General features: G+C 58.3%; 8 protein-coding genes across 8 annotated transcripts; 2 read left to right on the top strand and 6 right to left on the bottom strand.

Moving 5' to 3' along the window:
• Positions 1 to 237: 237 nt before the first annotated feature.
• BJ171DRAFT_566757 (uncharacterized protein) lies at positions 238 to 2,551 on the bottom strand (the record flags this gene model as incomplete). The annotated part of the gene is made up of 7 exons (XM_053113434.1): positions 238 to 860; positions 890 to 1,206; positions 1,320 to 1,402; positions 1,609 to 2,004; positions 2,104 to 2,151; positions 2,204 to 2,260; positions 2,375 to 2,551. The coding sequence occupies 7 exons, from the start codon at positions 2,549 to 2,551 to the stop codon at positions 238 to 240; spliced, it is 1,701 nt and encodes a 566-aa protein (XP_052968504.1).
• Positions 2,552 to 7,224: 4,673 nt separating this feature from the next.
• Positions 7,225 to 8,022, bottom strand: BJ171DRAFT_611450 (uncharacterized protein; the record flags this gene model as incomplete). Its single annotated transcript, XM_053115277.1, has 2 exons — positions 7,225 to 7,913; positions 7,983 to 8,022. 2 exons carry the CDS (start codon positions 8,020 to 8,022, stop codon positions 7,225 to 7,227), a joined length of 729 nt encoding a protein of 242 aa, XP_052968503.1.
• Positions 8,023 to 9,150: 1,128 nt separating this feature from the next.
• On the bottom strand, positions 9,151 to 10,811 carry BJ171DRAFT_30230 (CCAAT-binding transcription factor (CBF-B/NF-YA) subunit B-domain-containing protein). Its single transcript, XM_053107010.1, has 4 exons — positions 10,603 to 10,811; positions 10,055 to 10,207; positions 9,756 to 9,944; positions 9,151 to 9,637 (listed from the first exon to the last, which is right to left on the bottom strand). Exons 1-4 carry the CDS (start codon positions 10,702 to 10,704, stop codon positions 9,254 to 9,256), a joined length of 828 nt encoding a protein of 275 aa, XP_052968502.1. The 5' UTR covers positions 10,705 to 10,811; the 3' UTR covers positions 9,151 to 9,253.
• A 1,606-nt stretch (positions 10,812 to 12,417) lies between these two features.
• On the top strand, positions 12,418 to 13,016 carry BJ171DRAFT_579918 (Non-histone chromosomal protein 6; the record flags this gene model as incomplete). Its single annotated transcript, XM_053113995.1, has 3 exons — positions 12,418 to 12,580; positions 12,704 to 12,825; positions 12,963 to 13,016. 3 exons carry the CDS (start codon positions 12,418 to 12,420, stop codon positions 13,014 to 13,016), a joined length of 339 nt encoding a protein of 112 aa, XP_052968501.1.
• A 633-nt stretch (positions 13,017 to 13,649) lies between these two features.
• On the bottom strand, positions 13,650 to 15,006 carry BJ171DRAFT_30143 (uncharacterized protein). The gene is made up of 2 exons (XM_053107007.1): positions 14,704 to 15,006; positions 13,650 to 14,509 (listed from the first exon to the last, which is right to left on the bottom strand). The coding sequence occupies exons 1-2, from the start codon at positions 14,805 to 14,807 to the stop codon at positions 13,759 to 13,761; spliced, it is 855 nt and encodes a 284-aa protein (XP_052968500.1). The 5' UTR covers positions 14,808 to 15,006; the 3' UTR covers positions 13,650 to 13,758.
• A 601-nt stretch (positions 15,007 to 15,607) lies between these two features.
• On the bottom strand, positions 15,608 to 16,536 carry BJ171DRAFT_473422 (uncharacterized protein; the record flags this gene model as incomplete). The annotated part of the gene is made up of 3 exons (XM_053108701.1): positions 15,608 to 15,706; positions 15,848 to 16,060; positions 16,426 to 16,536. 3 exons carry the CDS (start codon positions 16,534 to 16,536, stop codon positions 15,608 to 15,610), a joined length of 423 nt encoding a protein of 140 aa, XP_052968499.1.
• An 835-nt stretch (positions 16,537 to 17,371) lies between these two features.
• Positions 17,372 to 21,782, bottom strand: BJ171DRAFT_30113 (uncharacterized protein). Its single transcript, XM_053107002.1, has 6 exons — positions 21,454 to 21,782; positions 21,203 to 21,307; positions 20,872 to 21,029; positions 18,380 to 20,713; positions 18,004 to 18,237; positions 17,372 to 17,851 (listed from the first exon to the last, which is right to left on the bottom strand). Exons 1-6 carry the CDS (start codon positions 21,692 to 21,694, stop codon positions 17,510 to 17,512), a joined length of 3,414 nt encoding a protein of 1,137 aa, XP_052968498.1. The 5' UTR covers positions 21,695 to 21,782; the 3' UTR covers positions 17,372 to 17,509.
• A 625-nt stretch (positions 21,783 to 22,407) lies between these two features.
• BJ171DRAFT_497690 (uncharacterized protein) lies at positions 22,408 to 24,528 on the top strand. The gene is made up of 3 exons (XM_053110308.1): positions 22,408 to 23,307; positions 23,513 to 23,827; positions 24,035 to 24,528. The coding sequence occupies exons 1-3, from the start codon at positions 22,815 to 22,817 to the stop codon at positions 24,313 to 24,315; spliced, it is 1,089 nt and encodes a 362-aa protein (XP_052968497.1). The 5' UTR covers positions 22,408 to 22,814; the 3' UTR covers positions 24,316 to 24,528.
• The last annotated feature ends 111 nt before the right edge of the window (positions 24,529 to 24,639 follow it).

Below are 24,639 nucleotides of genomic sequence, written 5' to 3'. Positions count from 1 at the left end.
ATTGACCAGTGCCATTGTTGGCGGAGTGCCACCCCCATAATTTCAGACTTCAGTATCAAAACATGGGCGTTTCGTTCCTCATCGACAGAGCTTTAGTGATCCTGACAATACACATCCTCGCATAATCCACTGCTCGTGACGTCAAGCCCATCCCTGCGACCGCCCTGATCGCCGCCTGACCCCTCTCTAGGCCCACGCATGACAGTCCTGCACAGCCTACAATTCGTGTGCTGGTCACTAGATGCATAGACGGCGCAGGTCGCAGATGGTCTCGTGGACAGCTTCCTGGACAGCTTCCTGGACAGCTTCCTGGACAGCCTTCACGGCCTGAGTTTCGGTTGTACCGGAGGTTCCGTGGTCGTCGTGCAGCCGTTCCCATGAGTATTGCAGAGTTGCTCTGAGACTTTGGCGCGTTCTTGCAGCCATGTCGTTCACCTGGGCTCGGACGGCGCTTTGCCGGGCTGCAAAGTATATGCGAGTCTTCTCGAGCGAAGATTTGCCGGCACCCGGCGGCGGTGGCAATGACGACGACGACAGCGAAATCGGCAGCGCCGACATCGAGTCGGGCGAGCTCCATGCCGCTTTCTTGACCCGACACAGCAGTTTCTCTGCAGCGGACTGGATGGACTCTCGATGACATTGGTCTGGCAAGCGGTGGTGGTCCTGGCTCGGTGTAGACCCGATGGAACTGGAGCGAGAAAAGACCCGCATCTTGCCTGTCAGGAGCGCCGTCATGCTCGACACCATTCGTCTGTGGTTCTTGCATACTGATGCTGGACTGGCTTCGGACTGGGCTTCGCTGTCGACACCGTTGAGCAAATGGATGTACTGCACACCGGACTTTGGACCCGACCCATCACCTCGAGCCTTTGTATCCGCATTTGCATACGCATTTGCACCTTCATCTTCCTCCGCATTTGCAAGGATCGAACTTGACGCTGGGCTGCGCGGATCATGATGAGTGCTGTTTCCGACACGTGTGTCCGGCAGGGAATGACCTTGAGATTGTGCCGAAATCGATGAGAGTACATGTGGCGTCGATGTAGTCCGCTTGATCGCTCGCTTTGCTTGAACAGTGTCGTCGGAAACTCGTCGGTACGATGGGCGGACTGGTTGCTGTTGGCTTGCGCTTGCGCTTGCACGCATTGCGACACCGTCCAGCGCACGAGAGAGCGCCTGGCAATCACCAGAGTCTTCTGCCAGCCTCTGTTATTTTTTTTTGGTTATAGCAGGGCGAGAGAGTGTGTGTGAACGATGAATGAAACGAAATATGGATGAGATGGAGCATGCAGTGTTGGCATCGGGATAGCGCAGCACACTTTTGTCCCCACTGGCGTCGTGGCTTGCCTTTCTTCCGCCCGCAAGTCGACTGCGGAGGGCAGCCATGCGGTATTTCTGGGCACTGGAAACCGGAGAATCGCACTGCACTGAAATGGGGTTTTGGTTGTGGATAGACGCTTGGGGTTGTGGGAGAGCAGCGGACGGCACTGATCCCTGCACCTTGACCGGAGGAACGTCGGGGCGATGTGGATGGTGGCGACGGACAGGTACATGCCGGTGAGTCAAACAGCCAATCCATTGCCGCAAACTGAATGAGCGAGTCCTTACCCTGGCAGCGACTTTGGCTGGCTGTGCGTTCGCAGGGACGCATGCGCGGGGATGCTTCTGGCCGTCTGGGGCACGTCGGCCATGGATGTGCTCTCTTCCCTTCAGAGGATGGCCTCTGATGCGACTCTCCAGCTCCTCGACCCGGTGCTGGACGGTCTTTTCGAGAGGCGTCTCTCCAAGTATGTAGGGATACTCGTGCATCACCAGCTCTCGAGCCGAGCGGTGGTCGCGCTCCTCTTCCTCGGTCCGGAACAGCCACGATATGTTGACATTACCGAGGTGAAAGTCCTGCGGCGAATGATAGGACGGCGAGCGGGCACGGCGCTCGGCGACTCGATGCAGGAGGATACTCTTCTCAAGCGCGAGATCATGGAAATGCATCTGGCCACGCGATGCCTGTGTCGGGTCATAAGAGCGAGGTCAACAGGCGTAGGAGTGATAGAGTGGAGCAGATGTGGTCTTCCGCATACTGATGACCATTGTGCCCAAGCTCACGGCATCTTTGGCAGTCTGGTCGATTGATGGAATCGCGATCTGCTGTGGCTGGCGAGAATGTGTCGACCACTATCCATCGACGATACCCACGGACACTGACCTGGATGTCCGATACATCTGAATCGTCGTCAAAGTCGACATAGCGTCCCTGCGAATTCTGCAGGTAGCGTCAGAATGTCTGCAGCCCCACCGCCATTACTGCGGCATCCGGAGAACAACAGCCAGCTCGACGAGATGACCGGGGATGATCGGTTTCCGCCAGGCAACTCACTGGAAGCTGGAAGCAAAGTCGCGACGAGAACTCGTCAATGAACACGGGCTTTTCGATCCAGTGGTTGTGCTGGGTGAACTGGAAACGGCCGAGGGACATGCCGTAGCCGGTAAACTGCACGTCGAGACCTTCGAGGTCGCGAATCGCTAACGAAAGCAGATCGCTGCCGCTACTCATGGATGGACTGACACGAGCAACCTGCTCAACTTGGAGGGAGCAAGCGTGGGAGTGGGGGTGAGAGTGAGAATGCGTGGGAGTGAGAGTGAGAATGCGTGGGAGGGAAGCAACTGCAATGATCTCGATCTCGGTCTTGGGTGCGGGCACAGCAGAAATGTCGGTTGGAGACTGGCGAGTCGTGAATCAAGCAATGGAAGAGGGTTGGTTCTGGCGGAGAGTCGATCTGGCTTGGACAAGGCATGGGCCGTGCAAAGCGGGCCAGACGAATCAAGCGCCGTACCCATGATCAGAGTGATTGCACAGAGATGCATAGCGATGCAGGATGAGTCCCGGGCAGCCCGGGTTACCATCGACGACAGCGGCAGCGATGATGAGCGAATGTCTCCTCCCACCCACGGGCGTGTGACACAGATAAGTGTACTAGATTTCAACTTTTTCTCGAAAGAACTGAATTGACAAGCAACAGAGTCGGTGTGTAGATCATTACAGCGCTCCCAGAACGAAATGGGACTCCCTGTTTTTGAGCCAGGACTGTGTTTTTTTCTGTGACCTGAATACACCCACCCACTCATCGCATTCATGGCCAAGCAAGTATGTACAAGGAGACCGGAGTGGTGATTGTCTTTGGGAATGCCTCCTGGAAGCAAGGGGAGGGGTTTGCATCCAGCCCACGGAGACTCCGGTTCGCCAAGTATTTCGAGCAGTTCATCCACTTATGAAGCCAGGAAGGAACTGTCCCGTTTCTTTCTGGACCGACTGTACATGGAGCGTGGGAATGTATGACACTGTACACTTTATTCAGAAAAAAACGGGACAATATAGCCGTTTCCATGAACATGTAGTATGTGCTGTGCTTGCGTCAAGCAAAGCCACAAGAAATAAAACAGATCACTTTGGCAGCCTCCGAGTGAAGACCGCCGGTCGCTCTCCGGTCTCCACAATCGACCTGCATACTGTGATCATGTTGCGCGCCGCGTTGACGTCGCGATTCCACACTGTCCGGCAGCTGGGATTCTTGCAGCTCCTGACAAAGTGGGAATTCGCAACACTGGGCGCATCGAGTCCTTCCAACCGAACTGGCTCCAGGCACTTGGAGCACACTTGCGAGGTGTTGAACTTGTTCGTCGAGGCCACCTTGACGCTTCCATGATGGTGATTGGGACGGCGTCGGTGGTGCTCGAATTGCTCAAAGTACTGAGCAAACCGCTGCCTCCGAGGGCTGGATGCATAGCCCTTGCCCTGTCGCCATGACGCATTGCCAAAGGCGATCACCACATCGGTCCGTATCGGGGCGTGCTTCAGGACGGCCTTGCACATCCTGTCGACGGCCACTTGGCGCCTCTTGTGGCCCGTGAAGCGATGGTGGCGAGCCTTCTTGCCAAGGTGGAAATCGAGCTGCACTCGCAGCTCCGGTCGCAGGACATGAGTGAGATGGACAAGGAAGGCCTCCGAGGACGACACCTTGGGCGAGGGGGTGGTCGACATCCAGGTCTCGATGCTGAGTCGATACTTCATGGTGTTGTGCCACTTGGTGTTGGACGTATGGCCACACATGTGCTGGTAGTGGCCATTGGAGAACGAGACCACCTCGTCTTGGTGGCCCGGTGCTTGGATGACCGTCGTGAAGATGGAGCCGACTCCAGGATCGATGCCAATCCAAGTGGTCCTGTTGGGGTCTGGGTCGCCGATGTGGGCCTGGATGCGCTGCTCGGCAGTCGGAGGAGGCTCGGAGGTCTCGGTGCGATCGGTCCGACGCACAAACTTGACGAGGCCGATGGTGCATCCAATGCCATCGGTGCTGATCTCGTAGTTGAACAGCTTCTTGTTCACGTCCCGCTCTTGGAAGAGGGAACTACGCAGCTTGAAGCAACTGCGCCAGAGACGATCCTGGTTGTTGACACCGTCCTCACCTTCTTCCTTGAGCTTGTCCCAGGTGAGTCCAAGACGATGATCGGTGTCAAGGAGTTGCCAGAGAGTGACCGTGTCGATCTTGACATACTTGGCCGTGGCAGTGCACAGAGGAACTATCGTGCACACGGCCGGAGGAGTGTCGACGGCGAGCTGCTTGAGGGCCCAGTTGATCCTGGATGCCAGCTTGTTGATCTTGGACTTGGTGGTGCCGAGCTCAGACTTGGCGTTGGTGAACCTCTTGTCGTCGGAGGGGATGCCTCTGGCAGTGAGCTCGTCCAGCTTGGCCTGGCGCTGCAGCTCGGTGACTCGGAGGGCGGGCATGTCACAGTCGATCCACTTGTGGACATTGTCGACCATCTTGTCTCGGGCGAGGATTCTCACATGGTGTGAGAGGCGATGGAGGGCCCGGAAGCGGTCCTGGTCGTTGCTGTACCGAAACTCGTCCAGGACGTGGCCAAAGTCTGGATAGAGGAACTCGAGATCGGCCTTGGGTGGAGTCTGCCCTGGTTTCTCGAAGAGCTCGAGACAGGCCTCGATGGCTTCGTGCTTATGCTTGTTGGCTGGGAAGACAGCAGCACAGAAGCGACGAAGGAGTCTCCAGTAGGCCAGGTTGAGGTGGGTCGTGCAGTTGGTGGCATAGGCATTGACAGCCAGGGTGAGAAGCTGACTGTGAGCACCATCAGGCAGACGAGGGGCCGGAGGCAGGTCTGCGTGCCGAGTGGTCTGGTAGTCGCGAAAGGAAGCGACCAGATGCTCGTTGTATTTCTCATTGTCCCTGGTCGGGGAGAGGGCATCGGCCTGGACGATCCTGAAGCATTGGCGAACGAAAGCAGGGGTGGACTTGGAGATGACAGGGACGGGAAGATCCTGCTCGATGCACCGGAGGATATGCAGGTTGAGCAGCCTGGATGCCTCGAACTGGATCTGGGTCATGGCCTCGACGGTGGCCTGGATCTTGTCGCGGAGAGCGGGATTGAGACAACAGCCATCCATCGTCTGCTTGAAGCAGCTGAACTGAGGGGCGGATGACCTTCCATCCACGAGTGGGACGACAGAACTCTTGAGGGGCCGGTATTTGGGACACTTGTTGGTGTTGCAACGTTCGTGATCGGTGCCATCGCACTGGCGACATCGCTTGCTGGTACTCGAGGAAGTAGATGGACCAGGCTCGGTGGGATCGACATCCATTGGATCTGCAGAAGCAGTGGTGGTGAGCGACGGAGCAACAGACGACCAAGCATGCGTGGGATCAGAATACGAACCAGAGACAGGCTCCGACTGTGACTTGGCTTTCTTGGGCCTGGGTGGCCGAGGCTGGCCATCACCGGCACCCTTGCGCTTCGGAGGCATAGGGACAGAGAATGCTGGATGCCTGCCAGTGGTACTGGTCAGAGCAGAGACTTCTCTTTATCGTACAATGGCGCGATGATCCGATCAAGGCGAGATGAGGGAAGAAAGCAGCAGGACGAAGGTGTGGCATTTATACCCGAGAGCAGGAACCCGTCTGCGCGGGCTGGTTGGGGAAGTGACCCTGTTCAAAAATCGCCGAGAGGTTCAAGCCAGGGATGTGAACGCGAAAATGGCGGCTTGATTGGAGGGAACTCAACCCCAGAAGCGCATCGCTCGCTCAATCAGCCGTGGGAAGACATCTGGAAGCACCCTCCGAACGGCAGACGCGAACAGTGCGACCATCCCGACCCTGAGCCCCTCGGACGCATTCAGCGCTACCACCTTCCTGTACTGGTGCTTCACAATCCCAAAGAAGTTCTCGATGGGATTGAAGTCGGGTGAAGCAGGTGGGGTGAAGATCACTGACCATCCTCGGCGATCGATGCAGTCCAGGACAGCCATTGTCTTGTGCATGCTGACATTGTCCATCACAATCACAGAGTCGTCTGGGAAGCTCGCTCGCTCAAAGAACTCGACCATCGAGTGTGTCTTGAATGATGTGGGGATGTACATGCGATGCAGCACACCAGAGTGGTTGATGGCAAATGCAGCCGAGACAGACTTGTGCTTCATGTGATTGCGCTGGCGAAGCGGAGCACCCTTCGGTGAGTATCCGTAGAGAGGGAAAATGGATCTCCTGATCCCCGTCTCATCGACAAAAGCGAATCGTCGTGGGTCGATGGAGCGGACCTGGTCCCTGAACTGTGCCACTCGCTCATCCAGTCGCTTGGACTTGTAGAGGTGTGTTGCCCTCTTGTGTGAGAGACCTGCTCGGTGGATGGCAGTGTGGCAGAGCGAGAGTGAAACTTTCCTCTGGAGGATGGACTCGAGCTTGCACCGCAACACAGGACCAGTCTGGAACGGGTCCTGTTCAATCAGGGTGCGAATGACTGGACATGCCTGCTCGAAGAAAGTGGATCTGCGAGCTGGGACCCGGGATGGGTCATCCAGCTTGCATCCTCGGTGCCATCGATGGATGGTGCTCTTGGATACACTGAATATGGAGGCGACCTTACGCAGGCTATGGATGAGGGCGTAGCATCGCAATGCGGCGGTGCGAAAGTCGGATGTGTGGCGAATGGTCATGGCCAGCGCGCGATAACATTGGGTAACAAAATATTCGATGAATGGTCAAAAACCCGGGTGTCCCGTTTTTTATTGGATTGCCTGTAAAATGGAGCTAGGGAAGGTCGCTCAAGCGAGTCAAGATCTTGGAGCTGTGGATAGCCGTTTCTTGCCAAATACTGTCCAAGCTGACCCCGCATTCGAGCAGAAGAGCACGATTGCTGCCGCCGATGGAGTCGCCTGCTGTTTCACATTTCGTTGCGGAAGCGCCGTCCCCACGGACCAGCATTGGGCAGAGCACCCAACTGCTGGGACCGCTGAGCCCACCACATATTGCGAGTGTGCGACGGCCGCAGTGCCGTGCGGAATCCGCCAAAGGGAATGGGTGGCTGCGGCTGCAGTTGCGGATGTGTATGCGACTCGGCTACCACCGGGTCCGGCAGAACTGTGGCAGGCGGGCGGTAAAAGTGATCGGACGACGGTATTGGTATCGAGATTGGGTTGTTGTCGTGTTCATTGAGACCCTGGAGATCGATGAGGTACTGTGAAATCTCTTCGGCTGTGGGCAGGCGCTGGTCCTGGGGCGACAGGATCTTGGGCTTTTCCTGAGGCAGATACTTTTTCCGGCCTTGGGAAGTGTACTTTGATCGCGAGTTTTGGACGTAGAACCCGGACAGCACAGGTTCACTTGTTTGTTGGCTCTGCTCTTCCAGGGTAGCGCCATTGCCGCCAACAAGTGCACCGTCGCTGGACTCAAAGCTGCTGTCAGGCAGTGGTGTGCTTGAGTGGATTGGTGCAGTGCTGGGAATCTGTTGTTGAGGCAGTGAAAGATCATCGCGACGAATCGGTGCAGCTGTGGACAGAGCTGGCAAGGCGGGAGTGGCATCAGGACCGAGGCGAGGAAGGTAGTCATTCCCACGGATGATCACGCCGGGAACTGCGGGTACCAAGCATGTCGTTCGGAGGCGGCGTTCAGTGGCAGCAGCTGGAGAAACCATGTACTTACTCGTCAAGGCGCACAGGGAGAGGACAACTTCAGGTTTCATTGGGGGCAAGCACAGGTGGGTTGAAGGGAAGAATAGTAATCTGTGCAAAGTCGCTGCAGTGCCTTCAGAGAGTATTACGACTTGGGATGTCGGGCCTGACGATGGGAATGGGTGCGACGATGGTACCGAGAAGGGGAGGGCGGCTGCATCTGGTATTTAACGCCGGGGACGAAGCTCTCGCGACCCTGCGACGGCTCTGGGCGACGACTGAGTCCCATAATGAGATCTGATCAGCGATTGCGAGTCCCAGCCTCCCCCCGCCCCTGCTCAACCAATCACATCGGCGCCGGCCTGTCCTGCAGGCGAGGGCATTCTTGAAGGCAATAATATGCGCACGCGTCCTGGGTCTCTGCAGAATTCTGCGTGATAGGTGCTGGGGAGGCCGAACAACGGACTCCCACAATGCCCATGGCTCAGAAGGCAGTCCTGCGGCCGCAGCATGCTGGCAATGGCGCATTCCGAACGAGCTACATCTTTGTTGGCTGGGCTCGAGAGCGCCTGAATGGACCGAGCACTGCAGGCCATCACAAGGATCGTATGGCAGTCGACAATGGAGTGAATTGACAGTTGCAGGCGGGAGCTGGCGGAAGCTGGTCCGGGGACACCTGCTGCTGCATCCCTTAGATTCGCACATCCTCCTCTGCATACGAGCCCTTTCTCTTCAATCGCTTGCACAGCAGCCGGTGCTGAGTCGGACACGCTGCAAACAGGTGCATGGCCATTGTGAATGATGGACGTATGTGTATTTCCATCCAAAAAAAAAAGGAACGCCCGCTTCATTTGTGAATACTGTGGTTGGAATACAAACTCAATCCAAATGTCAAAACTCCAGTTTTCCGTGCAAAGTACAAGACAGGATGTGGAAAGAACGTGGAGGTACTGATGCATAACGAGGCATCTCGCGCTCTGCCGATGGCGCTGGCGGAGGATTGTACGCTTGATAGAGAGGGGGGCCGAGGATATGTTGTGCGGGAGCTGCAACGTGGGCTGCAGTGGCCAGAAGAAGTATCTGTCCAGTGACTCCATGGCAGCAATGCATGCACGGGTACGCTCAACAGAGTCGATGAGCTGCAAATAGGATGAATGTTGGAGGGGTCGGGTTGCGAGCCAGGGCCGAGAGATGGCAACGATTAGGAGATGGAGGAGCGAAAGGGAATGAAAAAAAAGGAGGGCGAGCAACGAGAAAAAGTATTGGCCATACCAGGCCCGAACCCAGACGCAGCCTCAAGAACTATGAGTGAGGGGCGGGTTGCATAAGGTGCGCGGGTGGCTGCTGCGACGGCTGCGACGGCTGTTGTGGCAGCGACGAGGGCTGAGACGCTTTGGGCGGGTAGCTCGAACCGCTGTCCGGCTGGGGCTGCCCATGCTGCATGACAGGGCGTGCTTTCTGAAACTGCATCATAATCTGTTGCTGGTTCGGGTACTGCGAGTTGTTTGGATTGAGGGGCTGCTGCACGTTGGAGCTGCCAGGGACGCCCGAGTTCAGCTGCTGGATCTGCATTTGCATTTTCTGCTGCTGTTGCTGTTGCTGCAGAGCATAATGGATCTGGAGGGATTGCAGCTGCTGCTGCTGCTGCTGCTGAGTCTTTTGCGATTGCTGGGCATGCATCTGAAACTGCGAGAGTGGCGAGAGATTAAAATGTATGTTTATGAGCAGAGATGTTGCCAAGCAATGGACATCGCGCCGCTATTTCAGCAGTGCCGACTGCGGAAGCAATCCGGGCTGTACTCACTGTCATATCGGCGGACGACGCCGAGGTTGACGACGATGTGGTGGATTCGACAGCGCCCGTGCCGACAGCGGAGGGCTCTTGTTCCTGGGCATCGAGCTCGGCAAGCTCCTTTTGGCTCAGGAAACGGCCGCCGGGCCCGCGCTTTCTTCGCATGGCATGTTTGTGTCGAGACTCGTGGATATAACCTTGCTGCTCGAGGAAGATGCGGAGGCGGAATGCAGCCATCAGTTTGGGCAGGCTGGCTATCGCAGGCCGGCAGTCGCAGACAGAGGGAGAGCTGAGCCATGGCCGTGCCTTACCTTTTCCTTCTTGAATGGTTTGTTGGCAGCCTCGAGTTTGGCGCGGGCCTCTCGCCGTTTCAGAATGCGATGGTATTGCTTGGCATTGACGTAGAGAGGCTCTTCACCGGCACCAGACGCATCTGGCTGGATGGAGGGAGGGGGCGCAACAGGCTGTTGGTGAATATGGAACGGGATTGATGTATGGTCGGGATGGCAAGAGAATTGCAGCAATGCGTCGAGGTCGAGTCGGTGGTTAGGGTTGGAGACAAACCAGTTGATGATGAAGGCGAGAGGGTCAGAGAGGGCAAACTCGGCAGCATATCTGTGGCAGCACATGGCGATACATGGTCGCCGCGAGACATGTGGAGACAGAGGAGGAGCACGAGCAATGCCGGTGATGCTGGCTGCTGGCTGCTGATGATGAGGCACACCGGGCGGCGGTATTCTCGACATCAGTGAGCCAGGCACGCTCCGGGACCAGCGATGGTGGGATGCGATTCGTGACCGTGTGAAGTAGGATAGAACTGGGAAAGAATGGTTTGGTGTATGCAGTCGAGGCAACGTACCGATGGAAGCGGGTTGAAATGCGGAGGGCGGGCGCCGTAGAGCGACGAGTATTCCGGAGGATTGGGCTGCTGAGGGCTGGGGCCGTGGACAGAGTTCTCCATGGTGCAGGACGAGGCTCGTTGGTGAGGGTAGTCGGATCAGAGCGGCTGGGCGGGAAAGGGCCGATTGGCAAGCCAAAAAGAGAGAGAGTGAGGGTGAGCAAGCGAGCGAGAGAAGGCCAGAACGGCAGCCGAGCGTCGCGGCTGGACAGAGATACGAGACGGACGCAGCAAGGCCGGGATGCGAATGCAAGTGTGGATGCGAGACCGGGACTGGCATGGTGATGGTGGTGGTGGTGATGGTGGTGGTGGTGCACAGCGAGAATAGAGGCGATCAGTGCAGCCGAGCGATGCGGCGAGATAGGGCCAGAGGGCAAGCGCGAGCAGAGCAGCGAGCAGCAGCAGAGCAGAGTAGTAGCAGCCTAGCAGCCAGCCTAGCAGCCAGCCTAGCAGCCAGCATAGCCATAGGCGGCGGTAGGTGGGAGGCACACGGGTGGGCGACGGGAGGACAGACACTCACATGGAACCAGGCGACAGGCGGGTGGCCGGAGATGGGCAGGGGTTGGATTCGAAGGCGAAGAGGGAAGAGTTTGGTTGGGCCAGCGGCGGCGACGGCCGCGATTTGATTTGCAGAGCGCGGGGGCCAATAGGCGCCAGTCTGCTGCGTGTGTGTGTGCTGCGTGTGTGTGTGCTGCGTGTGTGTGTGCTGCGTGTGTGCTGCGTGTGTGTGTGTGGTTTGATCTGTGGGTGTGGTCTCTCTCTCTCTCTCTCTCTCTCTCTCTCTCTCTCTCTCTCTCTCTCTCTCTCTCTCTCTCTCTCTGTGCTCCACCATCCAGTCCCTCGCTCCCCTCTCTCGCTCCCCTCTCTCGCTCCCCTCTCTCGCTCCCCTCTCTCGCTCCCCAATCGCTCCGCCCGATCGCCCTCGTCGCGGGGCTTGGCCCGTGCTTTTATACTGCCGCCGCTAAGCCACGGCCTCTGTATTACCCGCGCACCGCCCAATCGCCGTCGCCTCTCCCGCCGCCTTCAAAAGACCCCAAGGCTCTCAATATGGGCTCGCTCGTTTCTTCCCAGCATATCCCGACTATAGCTGGCTCCTCTCGGCCTTCCCACTGCAGCCGCCCCCCCAATCCCTCCACACACTGCGCTCCCACTGCGTTGATACTCTCAGGTATGCGACTTGCCCGGCCACACTCACTCCCCTCCAGCTGCTATCCCACTCCCGCCGCCGATCTACTGCCGCTGCCTTGCCCCATTCTTCCATCGTGTCTGCGCTTGCTGCCGCTCAACCCCCCGGTCTGTCGTATACATACTTTCCCACTCCCGGCCTCTCAGCGTCCTCTGGTGCTGGCCTTCACGCGTTGGCTGCCTGCAACCTTGGACAGCGCCGTTCCCAGGCTCCCTCCAGCCCCCCAAACCGTTCTTTTGGCCTATCCCCCCGTGTCCCCGAGCCCCTCCACGGACAGAGATCTCCTCGACCCTATTTTTTTTTTCCTGCCCTCCGTTCGTCCGACCTCCCTATATCATCCCACCAAAGCCCCTCTCCATGAAAACTGCCTCCCCTCATGGCCACTGAGTCGTGGCATCGCCCCGAATCATGCTGCCGTGTGGGTGCCCAGCTGCCTGCCGCTCCGCTTGCGAGGCCCGTTAGATCTCAGAGCCACACCGCCTCTGCTTCTCGCCTTCGGCTGCGCTGACCTGGCCCTTCATGCTGCTTTATTCTTCTGACCTGTCTCGTCCATATCTCTCGGGCCCAATCCTCCTTCCCACTCCTTAGAAATGCCCAAGGACAAGACCCTGCAGAGCACCAAGCGAACCCAGAAGGCCGGTAAGCGTGCCAAGAAGGACCCCAACGCTCCCAAGCGGCCCCTCTCTGGCTACATGTTCTTTGGAACGGCCACCCGTCCTCAAATCAAGGCAGAGAACCCGACAGCCACCTTTGGTAAGTGACTCACCCGCAACAGCGCAACCGCCCGATCATCTGTCTCCACCACCCGTGGCCATCATCATCGGTCTCTGTCATCTGTTAGCTGTCGCTTACGCGCTCATTCCCTCTCGTGCCCAGGCCAACTCGGCAAGATCCTTGGCGAGCGATGGAAGAACATGTCCGATGCTGAGAAGCAGCCCTGGAACGACAAGGCCATCAAGGACAGACTGCGATGGGAAAAGGAGGTCAAGGAATACAAGGTAATGTCATCGCTGTTGAGATGGGATATGCATCTGTCCTCCGCGTGGTTTCCTGTGTTCTGCATCCCGATACCTCCGCGTGATTAGCATCGGCCGTCGTCTCACCACGCCGTCTCCCCCCCCCATATTGTCTCCAGGCTCGCGGCGGCCAATACGAAGAGGATGACGACGAAAATGCCGACGATGAGTAATCGCCATCACCACTAGCATACCATGACCAACCATGCTCTCCCAACATCCCTCCGCAAGACTCGCCCACGTTGTCACTCTCTCCATCAGACTGCTTGTTTCGCCATTTCCCTTCCCACACCCCTCTGTATGTAGCCCGCAAAGCAGAATCAAAATTGCCAGATAGTACACTACCGGGGAAGCATCCACAGTGCCGAAGAGGGCGGACTAATCTCTCCCTGCTTCTGCCTCCTATTTCACTCCTATCTCCCCCCCCTCCTCCTCCTCCCTTCCATCACCTTCGTCGCATGGCTATTTCCTCGCATGTCTGTGCCCCTCACCTTTGTTTCTGCCACCAGTGCGCGGTGGCAAGGGCAGTCGAGCAAATCCCATCTCCTCCCCGTCTCTGCTGTACAATCCACCATTTGGGGGCGTATGTTTTCAAGACTGTCTGCATCTGGCTGCTTGCTGTACATTTGTTTCGCATGCGCAATACAACCATCGAAAAAAGGCACACATCCTGCTTCCCAGCAACACCAATGCTCCATCCGTACACCTGATTGCCGAAGCGGGAGGGCGCTGGAGAAGTGACGCACCGCCGATCCGTGCTCAGCAGTCCGGGATGGTGCACCACCTGCTGCCAACACTGCTTTCACACCATCCCGATTCCACGCCCTATCGCATCCAAACACCGGCTTTGAGAACACCCGGCGCGATCCTATCCGATCCCATCTCTCACCCGATCCAATCTCATCCGATTCGATCCTATCCCGTCCTATCTGATGACGGCTCCTCCAGCCGAGGCCGAGCAACCTTCTTGAGCGGCCGGATCGTCCGGCGTTCCAGAATGGGGGCTGGAGCCGCTACTCTGGGCCGACCCGGTCCCGAAGCAGCGACAGCGGCCAAAGTGCTTTGGTCATCGCCATTGGAATCGGTGACCATGTCGTCCGGCCCAGCCACAAGGACCATGCCGTTGCGGCGAGCAAACGACTCTGCCATGTCCAAGAGCAGCTGGATACCGAGCGACTGGGCCTTGACGAGCATCTCTCGGACAGTGTCCACATTGAGGCGAGCGACGATGGCCTTGGCGACGGTGAGTCGGAGGTCCTCGATCTGATACTCGGCCGCGAGGCCATACAGCTCCACGAGCAGCGCTATCGGGGTGTGCGACACCTTTGGGACACTGACGCTATAGAGCAGCGGCTTGGCTTGTTGCTGTTGTTGCGGCTGTTGATACTGTGACGGTGGTGGCAGTTGTGACGGCGGTGACTGCAGCGGCTGTTGGTGTTGATACGAATGTTGATAGAGATGCTGATCTGGCCGATCACCTTGACTCAGCGCCCCATCCGCTGGCTCCGGAGGATCAAACTTGTTTTCATACAGGTACTTGAGCAGGGTTTCGAATGATGGCGCGGAGATGGTGCTGGGCAGATGCTGCTGGTACGGCCGCTGCACCGAAGGCGGCGCCTGGCCGAATTGAGTCTGGAAATACTTGCTCTTGGTGGTCAAGACGGAGCTAGGGCCAGCCAAGCGAGTGAGTGAGTGGGCGAGTGAGGTGAGCCGAGGGCCGGTGCCAACCCAAGGCTTGTCCGTCCGAGGAATTATCTTGGCTTGAGACTCGATCTCTCGCTTGTCTAGAGGCCCTTGCCACATCCTTACCTCGCTGGCACCTCCCCCCCCCCTAGAAACAACCAGTTCTGTTTGGCTCACCTATGCAGCATATAGATTTGCGAATCGACCACAAAGACACAGTCGGCCAGCTCGGGGTTGGTCTGCCAGGGAAGATAGCCTGGTCCGGAGGGGTAGCTGGACATGACGAATGGGCGAAACAAGCAGCGGAATCGGGAGGGAGGGATGGGATAGAGGGACGGGATGGGAGCGAAGGAGAAATCTTGGGGCAGTGGCCGGCAAGAGCGGACAGCGTCCAGACAGGCATCAGAGCTGGCTGATTGTGTCAAGACCAAGACACGTGTTCGGCAGCAACAGACGGATCAAATCAGGAGCGGGCGTGGCCGAGATGGCATGCAGAACGGATGATCTATTACGGGGAGGAGTACCAAGCAAGTGGCCGTCGCGACACTATTCTGCGGCAGCATCATGGACTTGGCCGTTGCTGCTATTGCCATCGGCGGATCCCATGCTTGGTGGTCTTCGCACGAGAGAGTGAACAAAAAACAAGTAATCGGGCAACAAGCAGAAACAAGCAGGAAAAAGGGAAAGAGCAGCGGTATAACGATGATGGGAGAAAGCTCCGAGTGTGATCTCGAAGGTGGGCCAGGAGGCAGTAAGATAGTGGTGACAACCATTCGACGCGAGGAAAGGGGAAAACGGCGGAATTGAATGGAATGGAATGGAATCGAGAGTGGAAGGAGCGGAAGCAGGAAAGATGGGAAGATCGGGAGAAGCGGGAGAAGCGGGAGAAGTGGGGTGCAGATCGTAGTGAAACGGAGCTGATGGTGTTTGATCCAAGTGTGCAAAGGCTAGGATTTGCGGCTCACACTTGGATGGCACGAAACGGGTCTGGATGGGGATGGAATGGGACGGAATGTCATGGAATGGGCTGCAATGGGACGGAATGTCATGGATGGGGATGAATGGACGGATGGGTGGGTGTTCACCGGCTGTGACTGAAGTGACCGCCCATGCCCTGCAGACACTTTTCGCAGCGGGCAGCCCTCACCACCTGTCCAGGCGGGGATACGGCCACAAAAGGCTGCATTGGCAAAGACAAGGGCATCGGGAGCATCGGCATCGGTTTTAGATGAGGAATGAGAGACGGGGGGTTAGCCAGCTGGTTCCAGGAGTACTGAGCCCAAAAACGAAGGCAAGGGGGGAGGAAGGACCGACTGCTCACCATGCTGTATTGACTTGCGCCCCATGGAGCCACCGTCTGGCCAAAGCCGACTGGCATATCATAGCTGCCTGCATCACCGGTAGAGACACAGTGCATATCGACGTCGTCGGGCTGGGTGGATGAGTGCGCCGGAGGTACATGGGCAAAGGCCGACGACGGAGCAGCGATGGCTCGCGTGAACTGGATTCCACATCGCTCGCTCTGGAATCGTTTCTGAGGAAACGGGAAAGGTCGCATTAGACGAGGCAGTCGAGGGGGGGGGAGGGCAGCAGCGACAGCGTCGATATTCGTCGCCCGAAGCGATGGTCCCTGGTCTTCGAAACCAAGGGCAGGAAAGAGGCAAGACGGTGCCAGAAGCCAGTTGACAGGCACGACAGGACCCGAGTGCACAAGCACATGAAAGAAGCCGAATGTTGTGGCCAGGCGCCGGCATGTCTTGGATTTGGCCTCGACGTTGCGCCCTTCGGTCCCGCATTATAAGACTGAGTGCCCGGATCCAGAGGGACCGAAGCTGAACAGGCAGCAGCCGGATCGACCCAGCATCAGCATTGATACCATAGCAGCCGTCACAAACTCACCACACCCTCCGAGTGATCATCGAAAGTCTTGCGCTTGGCCGAACGGGAGGGGCTGCCGAGGGCATGCGCGGGGATGGAAGAGCAAGCATGAGCAGTGAGGGCAAACGACATGGCGTTGGGCAACGGACAGACCGACAGACAGACAGGGAGTCAGAGAGTCAGACAGACAGACAGACAGACAGACACAGGAGGGAGAGAAGCAGGGCGCTATCAGCGGAACCAGCGAGTCCTATATTTATACGTGGGCCTTGTTGGGGACGAGGGGAGGGGAAGAAGAGCAAAGGCAGGACAGGAACAGAGTGCGACAGCGAGCCAAGATTGAGGCCGAACGAGGCCGCAGGCGAGGCCGAGGGGCGCAGCTCGGCGAGCGAGAACGCACCGAGGCGAGAGGTCGGAGTTTGCGTCGCCCAGAGAGGAAGTCATTGCTCCTCCTCTGGAAGCCAGGCAGACAGCGAGCGAGTGAACCGGCAGCGGCAGACAGCGGCCGACTGGGCGGACTGGACACGGATGCGGTCTCGGGTTTGGCGGGACTCTGGCAAGATAGGAGTCTCGTAGCCGTGCGCGACTGCGGCCTCGATGGGCAACGATCGGCTTGCGCACAACAACGTGTGTATTTGGGATCCAGAAAGGTGATCGGGGATGTCACGATAAGAGGTCGATGATCTTGCTTGCTCACGGGGGGCACGGAGGCCCCCACACCCAGAGTCGCCGACCAACAGCCGCACCCAGGCTGTGGGGCTGGTCGGTCGGTCGCCCAAGGGTGAGGGCCCGGCGTGCCGCAAGGAATGGAGCGATAACGCGAGGTCATAGATCGAAAGGAAGGGCTGTGGGGAGCTCAAACATCAATGAGGAGAGAATCCAGCCCTTCTTTCACGAGACAGAGAGTGGGAGGGAGGGGAGCAAGCGCAATGCAGTGGGTGGTGGGCGCAAGGCGACTGTTTTTGCCCACAGAGCAGTTTCAGAAACCAAAGCATGGAGTTTGGAAAGGAAGCACATGAAGAGTAGCGAGGCAGCGACAGTAGACACGAATGTGCTCGACACAGAAGGAAGGCAAACAGGGCCGGGCGGGCCACGGCCCTTGGGGTTACAAGAACGACTCGGCCTGGATGCTGCCGTAAATCTGCTCGCAGCACTCCTCGCAGTAGATCCGGTCGTCCACCTCGCGGAAGACGTCGTCGCCGTTGGGGTCGTCGCCGACACGCTTGCCGCAATTCGAGCATCCAAAGCACTCGATGTGGTACTGGATGCCCGAGCTCTCGATGCAGTCGCCGTTGAGGACACCTTGGCAGGCACCGCACCGGGGCTCGTCCGCAGCAGCGTTCAGGGACCGCAGTGTACCCTGACCGGGGTGCGGATAGTGCTCCTCACAGTAGGGCTGGCCTTCATACTCAAAGAACACGCCGTCAGGGAAGTTGATGCCGCAAACCTGGATGGCATTTGGCGATATCGTCAGACCAGCAGCAGCAGCAGCAGCAGCAGCACACGATGCAGTACCTCCATCCAGAGCAGCACCTCTGTCGGGCCATGGCGAGGCACTTGCACGCCCTGGGCGGACAGCAGCCGGGCCCCGTCACTTACCGCACAGCCAAAGCACTCGGTGTGCCAGTCGCGGTCAAACGCTGTCACATAGTCGCCGTCGATGACGGACTGGCAGCGACCACATTTCATCGAGAAGAGATTGTGGTAATCCTTCTCGCAGTAGGCGTAGCCCTCGTGCTCGAGGAATCCGGCTCCGGGCTCAAACGGCTGCTTGCAGTGAGCGCACAGGAAATGCTCGGGATGCCACGTCTTGCCCAAAGCAGTAACGCATTGCTGGTATCCACAGCGGGAAGCGACAAGTTAGCGGCATGTGCGAGCCCAAAGAGGCTATTCACGACCGTGGGCGCTGTTCAAGCCAACACATCCAACAAAGCGCAAGCCCGTAGCTTGGACACAATCTCGGCCGTGTACTCACGTCGTCGATGATGCTGTGGCAGAAGTCGCAGACGGGCATGTCGGCGTTGTCGGTAGCGACCTGATCTTCGTGAACGACGGCGTCTTGCTCCTGGGGAAGGTTGTTGAAGCAGTCTTCGCACACAAAGCCATGGACCTCGTCCTCAGCATATCCCAGGCCGGCAAGGCACTTGCGGCAGGTGTCACACTGGAAGTGCTCCGGGTGCCACGCGCGATCGTCAATCTTGACCATGTCGTCGTTGATGGGCTGATGGCAGGCGATACAGATCGGTGCAGGCTCCATTGGAATGGGAGACTCGCTGGGCAGGCCGAATTCGCCAATGTTGAACGAGACGGTGGGGACGTCCGGCAGCTGGAGCGACTGGCTCGAGAACGAAGACGGCTGGTAGCTCGACTGCTGGTAGTTCGGCTGCTGGTAGCTCGACTGAGAGCCCGAGCGCACGGCCCCAGTCAGCTCGCGTTGCTCCCGCTCCTGGCGCTGCCGCTCGAGCTCTTGTCGCTCCCACTCCTGATGCTCCCGGATCTTGGGATCGACGGGCTCGCTTGGTGCCGACGAGGGCTGGCCCAACTGCACGCTCGGAGACGAGAGCAGTTGCTCGCGTTGCATGCGCTCGGTGGCAGCCTGCTCCTTGAGCTTGCGTTCCTTTTCACGAATCAGGGCCTCTTGCTTTTCCCGGACGAGCTGATCGGTCGCGGCCGACTCCATGGGGGCACCAAAAGTGCTGAGCGAGGGCGAGTAGCCCGAGGCCCGCTGGGCAGCAGCAGAGAGCCCTGGGGGCGCAGGAGGAGGCGGCAGAAGCGGATCTCTGCCAGGCCGCTCGGGGTTGACAAAGCTCTCGTTGCCCTGTCGGCTCTGGGCCACCATACTGTCGTAGGCTTCACGCTGTTGCTTGATGCGAGCGACGCCAGCAACAGAAGTGCCTCGGGGCTTGATGTTGGGCGGCAGGCCGCCAGGCGTCATTGGGGCACTGCCGGGGTACTGCGACACACGGGCATTGGGAATCGAGGACTGGGCCGGCAAAATGGTGGACGCCGGCTCGTTTGCACTCAGCTGCGACTTGGAGGACTTTTTCTTGAGTCCGAAAAAGTTGGCGATGCTCTTGCGTCCAGCGTTGTTGGGCTTGGCGGGTGCCTGCGTCGGGGTCAATTCGCGGACGGAAGGGGTGAAGCCTCCGTTTTGCTGATACTGGGGCTGCTGTTGCTGAAACTGGGGCTGCTGGTTGCCAAACTGCTGGCCCGAGACGGCACCCTGGTCGAACGCGTCCTCATCGTTTTCATCTTCATTCTTCAGGGTGTAGTTCTGGGCGAGTTGGCTCAAAAAGCCACCACCCGGAGGGGCTGGAGCCGAATCCGATGGAGGGGCTGCCGAGTATCCATTCGGAGCCGATCCTGTGGGGGCACCGTACTCGGCCGGTGGCGACACTTGCGGGACAGGCAGCGAGAACTGCTCTTGCAAAAAGCCATAGTTTTGCTGGCTCGCAGATTGTCCCTGCTGAGGCTGCTGGTAGGACTGCTGCTGAGGTTGCTGGTAGGGCTGCTGTTCATACGGGGGTTGCTGCTGCTGATAATATTGCTGCTGCTGAGCATTTTGGGCACTCTGGGCACTCTGTTGATAAGGAGTGGCAAACTGCTGAGAACCAGCGTAGGACAGCTCCTCCTGCTGAAGATAGGGCTGCTGGAACTGCTGAGGCTGCTCGAACTGAGGTGCAGACGAGTAGGGAGCCGAGTAAGTCTGCTGCGGCTGCTGGTAGGGTTGCGAGGTGGACGGGTACGCTTGGTACTGCTGCTGTTGCTGGAAGGGCTGTTGCTGCTGTTGCTGGAAGGGCTGTTGAGGCAGCTGGGATTGCTGGTACTGCTGCTGGGGTTGTTGCTGTCCTGGCAGGGTTGAACCGAGAGGCGCTCCGTACTGAGAAGCACCGTTGTATCCGTACCCCTGCGGCTTGTTGGCATATGGATCAACGGGGGGGTTTGCTGCGGAATAGACACCAATGGGCTTGGCTGAACTCTGCATCGAGGACTGCGAGGTGTTGCTGTTGACTCGGTCGAGGGGTGGATGGCCCGAGAGGCTGTTGGCGCGTTGGAGAGGAGGTTGGTTCGCGCTTGGCTGGGCCGAGCCTATGGGCTTGGAGGAGATGGATGACTGGGAGAGGCTGCTTTGCGACACGTTCGGGTTCTGATAGACTCTGGAGCCGGCATCCGAACCCGGCAGAGGGACGGAAGAGGCGCCAGTTGGCTCGGGCTTGCCCGCTTGGCCGTACAGCTTTTTCTTGCTCTCGACAATCTTTTCAAACTCGGCTTGCTTGCTGGAGCCCTTGGTCTCGGTCGACCTGGGGCCCTGCACAAGAGACGCAATGCGGCAGCAAAAGGAGCAAGTACGTCAGCGCACACATTTGCAAGGAAGACCACCGCTGGAAGGAATGGGACACCCGCAGCAGACAGAGCGACTGCCGGTGGGCTGTGAGGTTTAGCATCGGCGGGGCTGTGCAGACTTGCCTTGTTCAGAGACGGGGGAACAGGCGGAGGAGGATAGTCCTGCTCGGTCTGGTCCAGGGGCACACTGTTTGGGGCGATCGAGAGGGTGCGCTTTGGAGGGGGATCGTCGTTTGCGGCCTGGCCAAAGGGCATCTGGTGGGGCTGGAAGCCCGCAGGGCCTGAGCAGCAACAGCCGCAATGCCATCGACAGGTGGAATGGGGCCGGAGCCACACACACCACACGGAGAACGAGGAGCATGGACATTAGCACCATCCGGTCCACAGATCCACGGACACTGTTGACAACAGCGAATGTGCAGCTGTCTGGCTCAAGAACGGCAACGGGATGTACCTGCTTGGGGTTGCACTGGAGCGGCATATCCAGCAGAGGGAGTCTTGTCGTTGAACGGAGGCCGCGACGGAGTTTGAGGGATATGGAAATCAGGGGCCCGCCGGTCTCGAGGGTCGAATGCAGGATTGCGCAATGGACGGATGGTTAGGAGCAAAATCGCAAATGGCTGGTGCCCCCGATCTCAGGGCACCTATGAAAGGACAGGCCAAACAACAAACAGAGGCGTCAACGACCACGCTGGGGACAGGTACCATTTGGCGGCCCCGACGGAGGACCTGACGGAGGACCCGGCTGTGGAGGGAGAGAGCCGCTGGGGGGCTTTGGCGATGAATAGCCGGCAGGGCGGACGGCATTCGGGGGCGGCCGAAACTTGCCCTGGCCCGGAGGCGGAGGCTTTCTGTAGCTGGGAGGCTTGCTCGAGAGGGGAGGAGGGGGAGGGGTGGAGCCTTTGGTGACATCCAGCTCCTGCAGGAGAGCGTCCAGGTCGTTCATGAGGCAGAGGTAGCGTCGAAGCTACAAAGGGACGGGAAAGGGCAATGGCAGCCGGAGTGGAGGGGAGGAGATCGAGTCAGACGGCAGGAAGAGGCGTGAGGGACAGACCAAGCTGCAATCGGCGGCCTTTGGCTCCACCGGCTCTGCGAATCGGCACTCCCAATTGGCCGGCTCCGCAAGGCGACGCGCCGGCCAGGGCCACCGCCTATATTTGGGGTGCTGTGCGCGCTTGGATCGCACAGAGGAGGCGCCAAGCCACTGTGCGCAGCCTGTACGAGCGACTGCGCACAGTGTCGCGCTGTGTGTGTGAAGGAGGGCTGTGCGACCACGTGCGACCGTGTGCCACGAGCGCGGCAGCACAGCCGGCGCGACACAGACAGCCGCAGCGCGAACTGGCACCCACATCCGGGAGGGCTCGCATCCGGGAGGGCTTGCATCCTGGCCAGCCAGCCTCTGGCCGCATGTCGGGGGACGATCTGATTGGCCATCGACAGTGTCATTCGGCAATTCCAACATCACCGCCAATACCACCTCCACTGCCAGCATCACCGCTGATACCACTGCTGATACCACTGCTGATACCACTGTGAAAATCGCCCCCACCGCCAGCTACAGCCATCAGAGAAGCATAGCCTGCAGTGCCAAGGCCGTCGCCGCCCGAGACTGCTGCTTCTTTCGCGCCCCCAGCCGTCCGCTTCATCCACCCGCGCTGGCCCGATCATCTGCCTTTGCCAGCGACACCTTTGTTGGTGCATTGTTGAACTTGATCGACGCATCCACCCCGCCCAGCGCCAGCTGCAGCTCTCTCGGCGGCCCCTGCAGCCGCACCGACTTCTGCCGCAACACCACGCCGAGTCACCATCAACCCGGACGTCCTTCGTCAGCCTCTGCATCAGCCAAAACAGACCCGGCATCCACCACAACAAGCTCTTTGCGAGTCTGCAACAGGCGGCCCGGCATCCCCTGTCGAACCAGTCGCTATCTGCACGCTGGCATCCCCTCCTCCGCACTCGCTGCATCAGTCATCAGAGCATAACGATCCTTTCGGGTCGGCCGACTGCTCCAGCAGCTTCGCTGTGCCTCTTCGTCCTGCTCTATTGCCGATCAACGTCGTCAAACCATGCCCGCTCTGTCGCCCCGAATCTACGTCGCAACCTTCTTTGGTTACATCTTTATCAGAAAACGGATAGCTCTCTGGGTGCCCGTCGTCAAGGCCTACTGCTTCTACCTATTGGTCCTGATCATGCTCGTCTATCTGCTGTTTGCTCTGTCGAACGTCCATTCGCCCCGCTCATGGTTTGGCCTCAGAGGCAAGACGCAGGCCGGCCCCGCCAATCTTGCCGACCCACCCATGCTTCCCAAGCAGGATGTCGCCAAACCAGTCTCTTTCATACCGTTTGAGTATCACTTTGATGGGGCCACGGACAACCCGACGTTGCGCTTTTGGGTTTCGCAGCTTCAGAACGCACAGCGATATGCCAACGCCCTGGACTACTCTGAAATCGATCCAGACAACTATGCCAGTCTGTTTCCGTCCTATGTTTCTCCGATCAATGTTGGTTCGTCCTTTGCCAATTTGCTCGAATCGCGATGCATGGAGGCCGAAGTGGAAGGTATGTGGTCGGCCCTTGATGCCGACGCCGTCGTTGACATCCTTGAATTCATAGCGCAAGCGCTCTATCGTCCGTGGCACACTACTACACTGTCTTTGCTTCTACACGCATTATGTCATGCAGTCTTCGATGTCGCGTTGTATATCGCCGACTCTGCGAAACGAACGCTGTGCGATCCTCACTTTGCTTCTGCACCACATGGTAGGCTTCACGCCATGTTCTCAGACACCCTACGATCCGATGAGTCTTGAGGTCATCAAGTCTTTCATCAGAACGAATCCCGGCTCCGAGGGACATGTTCTGCCCAACGTACTGGAGCTCAACTTTGATGCTGCAGATCGAACCTCCATTCTTCCGTGGCTTATCCATGAGCTCTCGTTGAATGGTTCGGATAACACCCATGTGGTGTCGGTCAAACCCGAGCCGGACCCAACAAGCTGGCTTGATGATATGCGAGAATTCATGATGTCGCTAGAATCGCCGTCGATTCGGTGGGACGGCCTCTCTGGGTTTGGCAAAGGTACAGATCGATCGCACCTGGATCCAACCCTATGAGATCACGCATGTGTCGGGGGTTGTGATAAGGCAGCCCAGTATTCCTTGAGGCCACAATTCCGCCTCTGCTTCTGCTTCTGCTTCTGCTTCTGCTTCTGCTTCTGCTTCTGCTTCTGCTTCTCCCTTTGTCTCGCCCATCTGTCCCAACTCATTCCCGATCCACATCCACCAGCTTGCGAACAGCTCGATCGCCTTGTTTTGCCTCTGGAGCTGATCTTCATGAATCTGGCGCCGGATGGATTTGCCGACGCGACGACGGTAAAGTGCATTCGTCAACTGTTCGGGGCCTGGACCGACCCCATCCGCCCGACCCTCATCGTGGCCACAACAACAAAGGCAAGCCTGCCTGCCATGATGGCTGTCAAGGAACTGGTCGACGCCGAGTGGCCGTTCCTGGTATTCGATGATCCTCTGCGTGCCTCTGCAACGGTTGTGTGGGCTGCCGTCGCCTGAGGAGGCGAATCTGCTCTGTCGCTGCGGCTTGTTTGCATTCAGCCAAACCCTCCTTGGCAAGCCGATTGATATCTCGTCAGTATCTATGTGTTTTCCTGCCCTTGTGATCATGAAAAATAGGTCATCCGGACAGCTTCGACCGGCGATAATGGCTGGCCGGCCCAATAATCTGCATTTACAACTTTAACAGCAATAAACTTGACGCTTTGGTTTCGTTACAGCGGCCTCGCTGCTATTTGAGCTGCACACGATGGATATGGCAGTCGATGGGCGGCAAGCGCAGTCCGGGACTCTTGAACCTTTCGCATCCGCTGTGATGAGCGA

This window comes from Polychytrium aggregatum (genome assembly GCF_025602895.1).
Source record: "Polychytrium aggregatum strain JEL109 chromosome Unknown BJ171scaffold_11, whole genome shotgun sequence".
Taxonomy (NCBI): Eukaryota; Fungi; Chytridiomycota; class Chytridiomycetes; order Polychytriales; genus Polychytrium; species Polychytrium aggregatum.
The sequence above is the reverse complement of the archived record's forward strand: the minus strand, read 5'-3'. Positions and strand labels throughout refer to the sequence as shown.

What these genes read in the sequence shown, in the direction of transcription:
- BJ171DRAFT_30143 (XM_053107007.1), bottom strand. Translation starts at nt 14,807, where the DNA reads ATGTCCAGCTACCCCTCCGGACCAGGCTATCTTCCCTGGCAGACCAAC. An exon ending in CAAATCTATATGCTGCATAG is followed by an intron (nt 14,510 to 14,703) that starts GTGAGCCAAACA and finishes GGCTGGCCCTAG; the next exon opens with CTCCGTCTTGACCACCAAGA.
- BJ171DRAFT_30230 (XM_053107010.1), bottom strand. Translation starts at nt 10,704, where the DNA reads ATGGAGAACTCTGTCCACGGCCCCAGCCCTCAGCAGCCCAATCCTCCG. An exon ending in AACCATTCAAGAAGGAAAAG is followed by an intron (nt 9,945 to 10,054) that starts GTAAGGCACGGC and finishes TTCCTCGAGCAG; the next exon opens with CAAGGTTATATCCACGAGTC. An exon ending in CGTCGTCCGCCGATATGACA is followed by an intron (nt 9,638 to 9,755) that starts GTGAGTACAGCC and finishes CCACTCTCGCAG; the next exon opens with TTTCAGATGCATGCCCAGCA.
- BJ171DRAFT_30113 (XM_053107002.1), bottom strand. Translation starts at nt 21,694, where the DNA reads ATGAACGACCTGGACGCTCTCCTGCAGGAGCTGGATGTCACCAAAGGC. An exon ending in TCCGTCGGGGCCGCCAAATG is followed by an intron (nt 21,308 to 21,453) that starts GTACCTGTCCCC and finishes TCGACCCTCGAG; the next exon opens with ACCGGCGGGCCCCTGATTTC. An exon ending in TCCAGTGCAACCCCAAGCAG is followed by an intron (nt 21,030 to 21,202) that starts GTACATCCCGTT and finishes GTTGCTGCTCAG; the next exon opens with GCCCTGCGGGCTTCCAGCCC.
- BJ171DRAFT_497690 (XM_053110308.1), top strand. Translation starts at nt 22,815, where the DNA reads ATGCCCGCTCTGTCGCCCCGAATCTACGTCGCAACCTTCTTTGGTTAC. An exon ending in CATGGAGGCCGAAGTGGAAG is followed by an intron (nt 23,308 to 23,512) that starts GTATGTGGTCGG and finishes ACCACATGGTAG; the next exon opens with GCTTCACGCCATGTTCTCAG. An exon ending in CCTCTCTGGGTTTGGCAAAG is followed by an intron (nt 23,828 to 24,034) that starts GTACAGATCGAT and finishes CACATCCACCAG; the next exon opens with CTTGCGAACAGCTCGATCGC.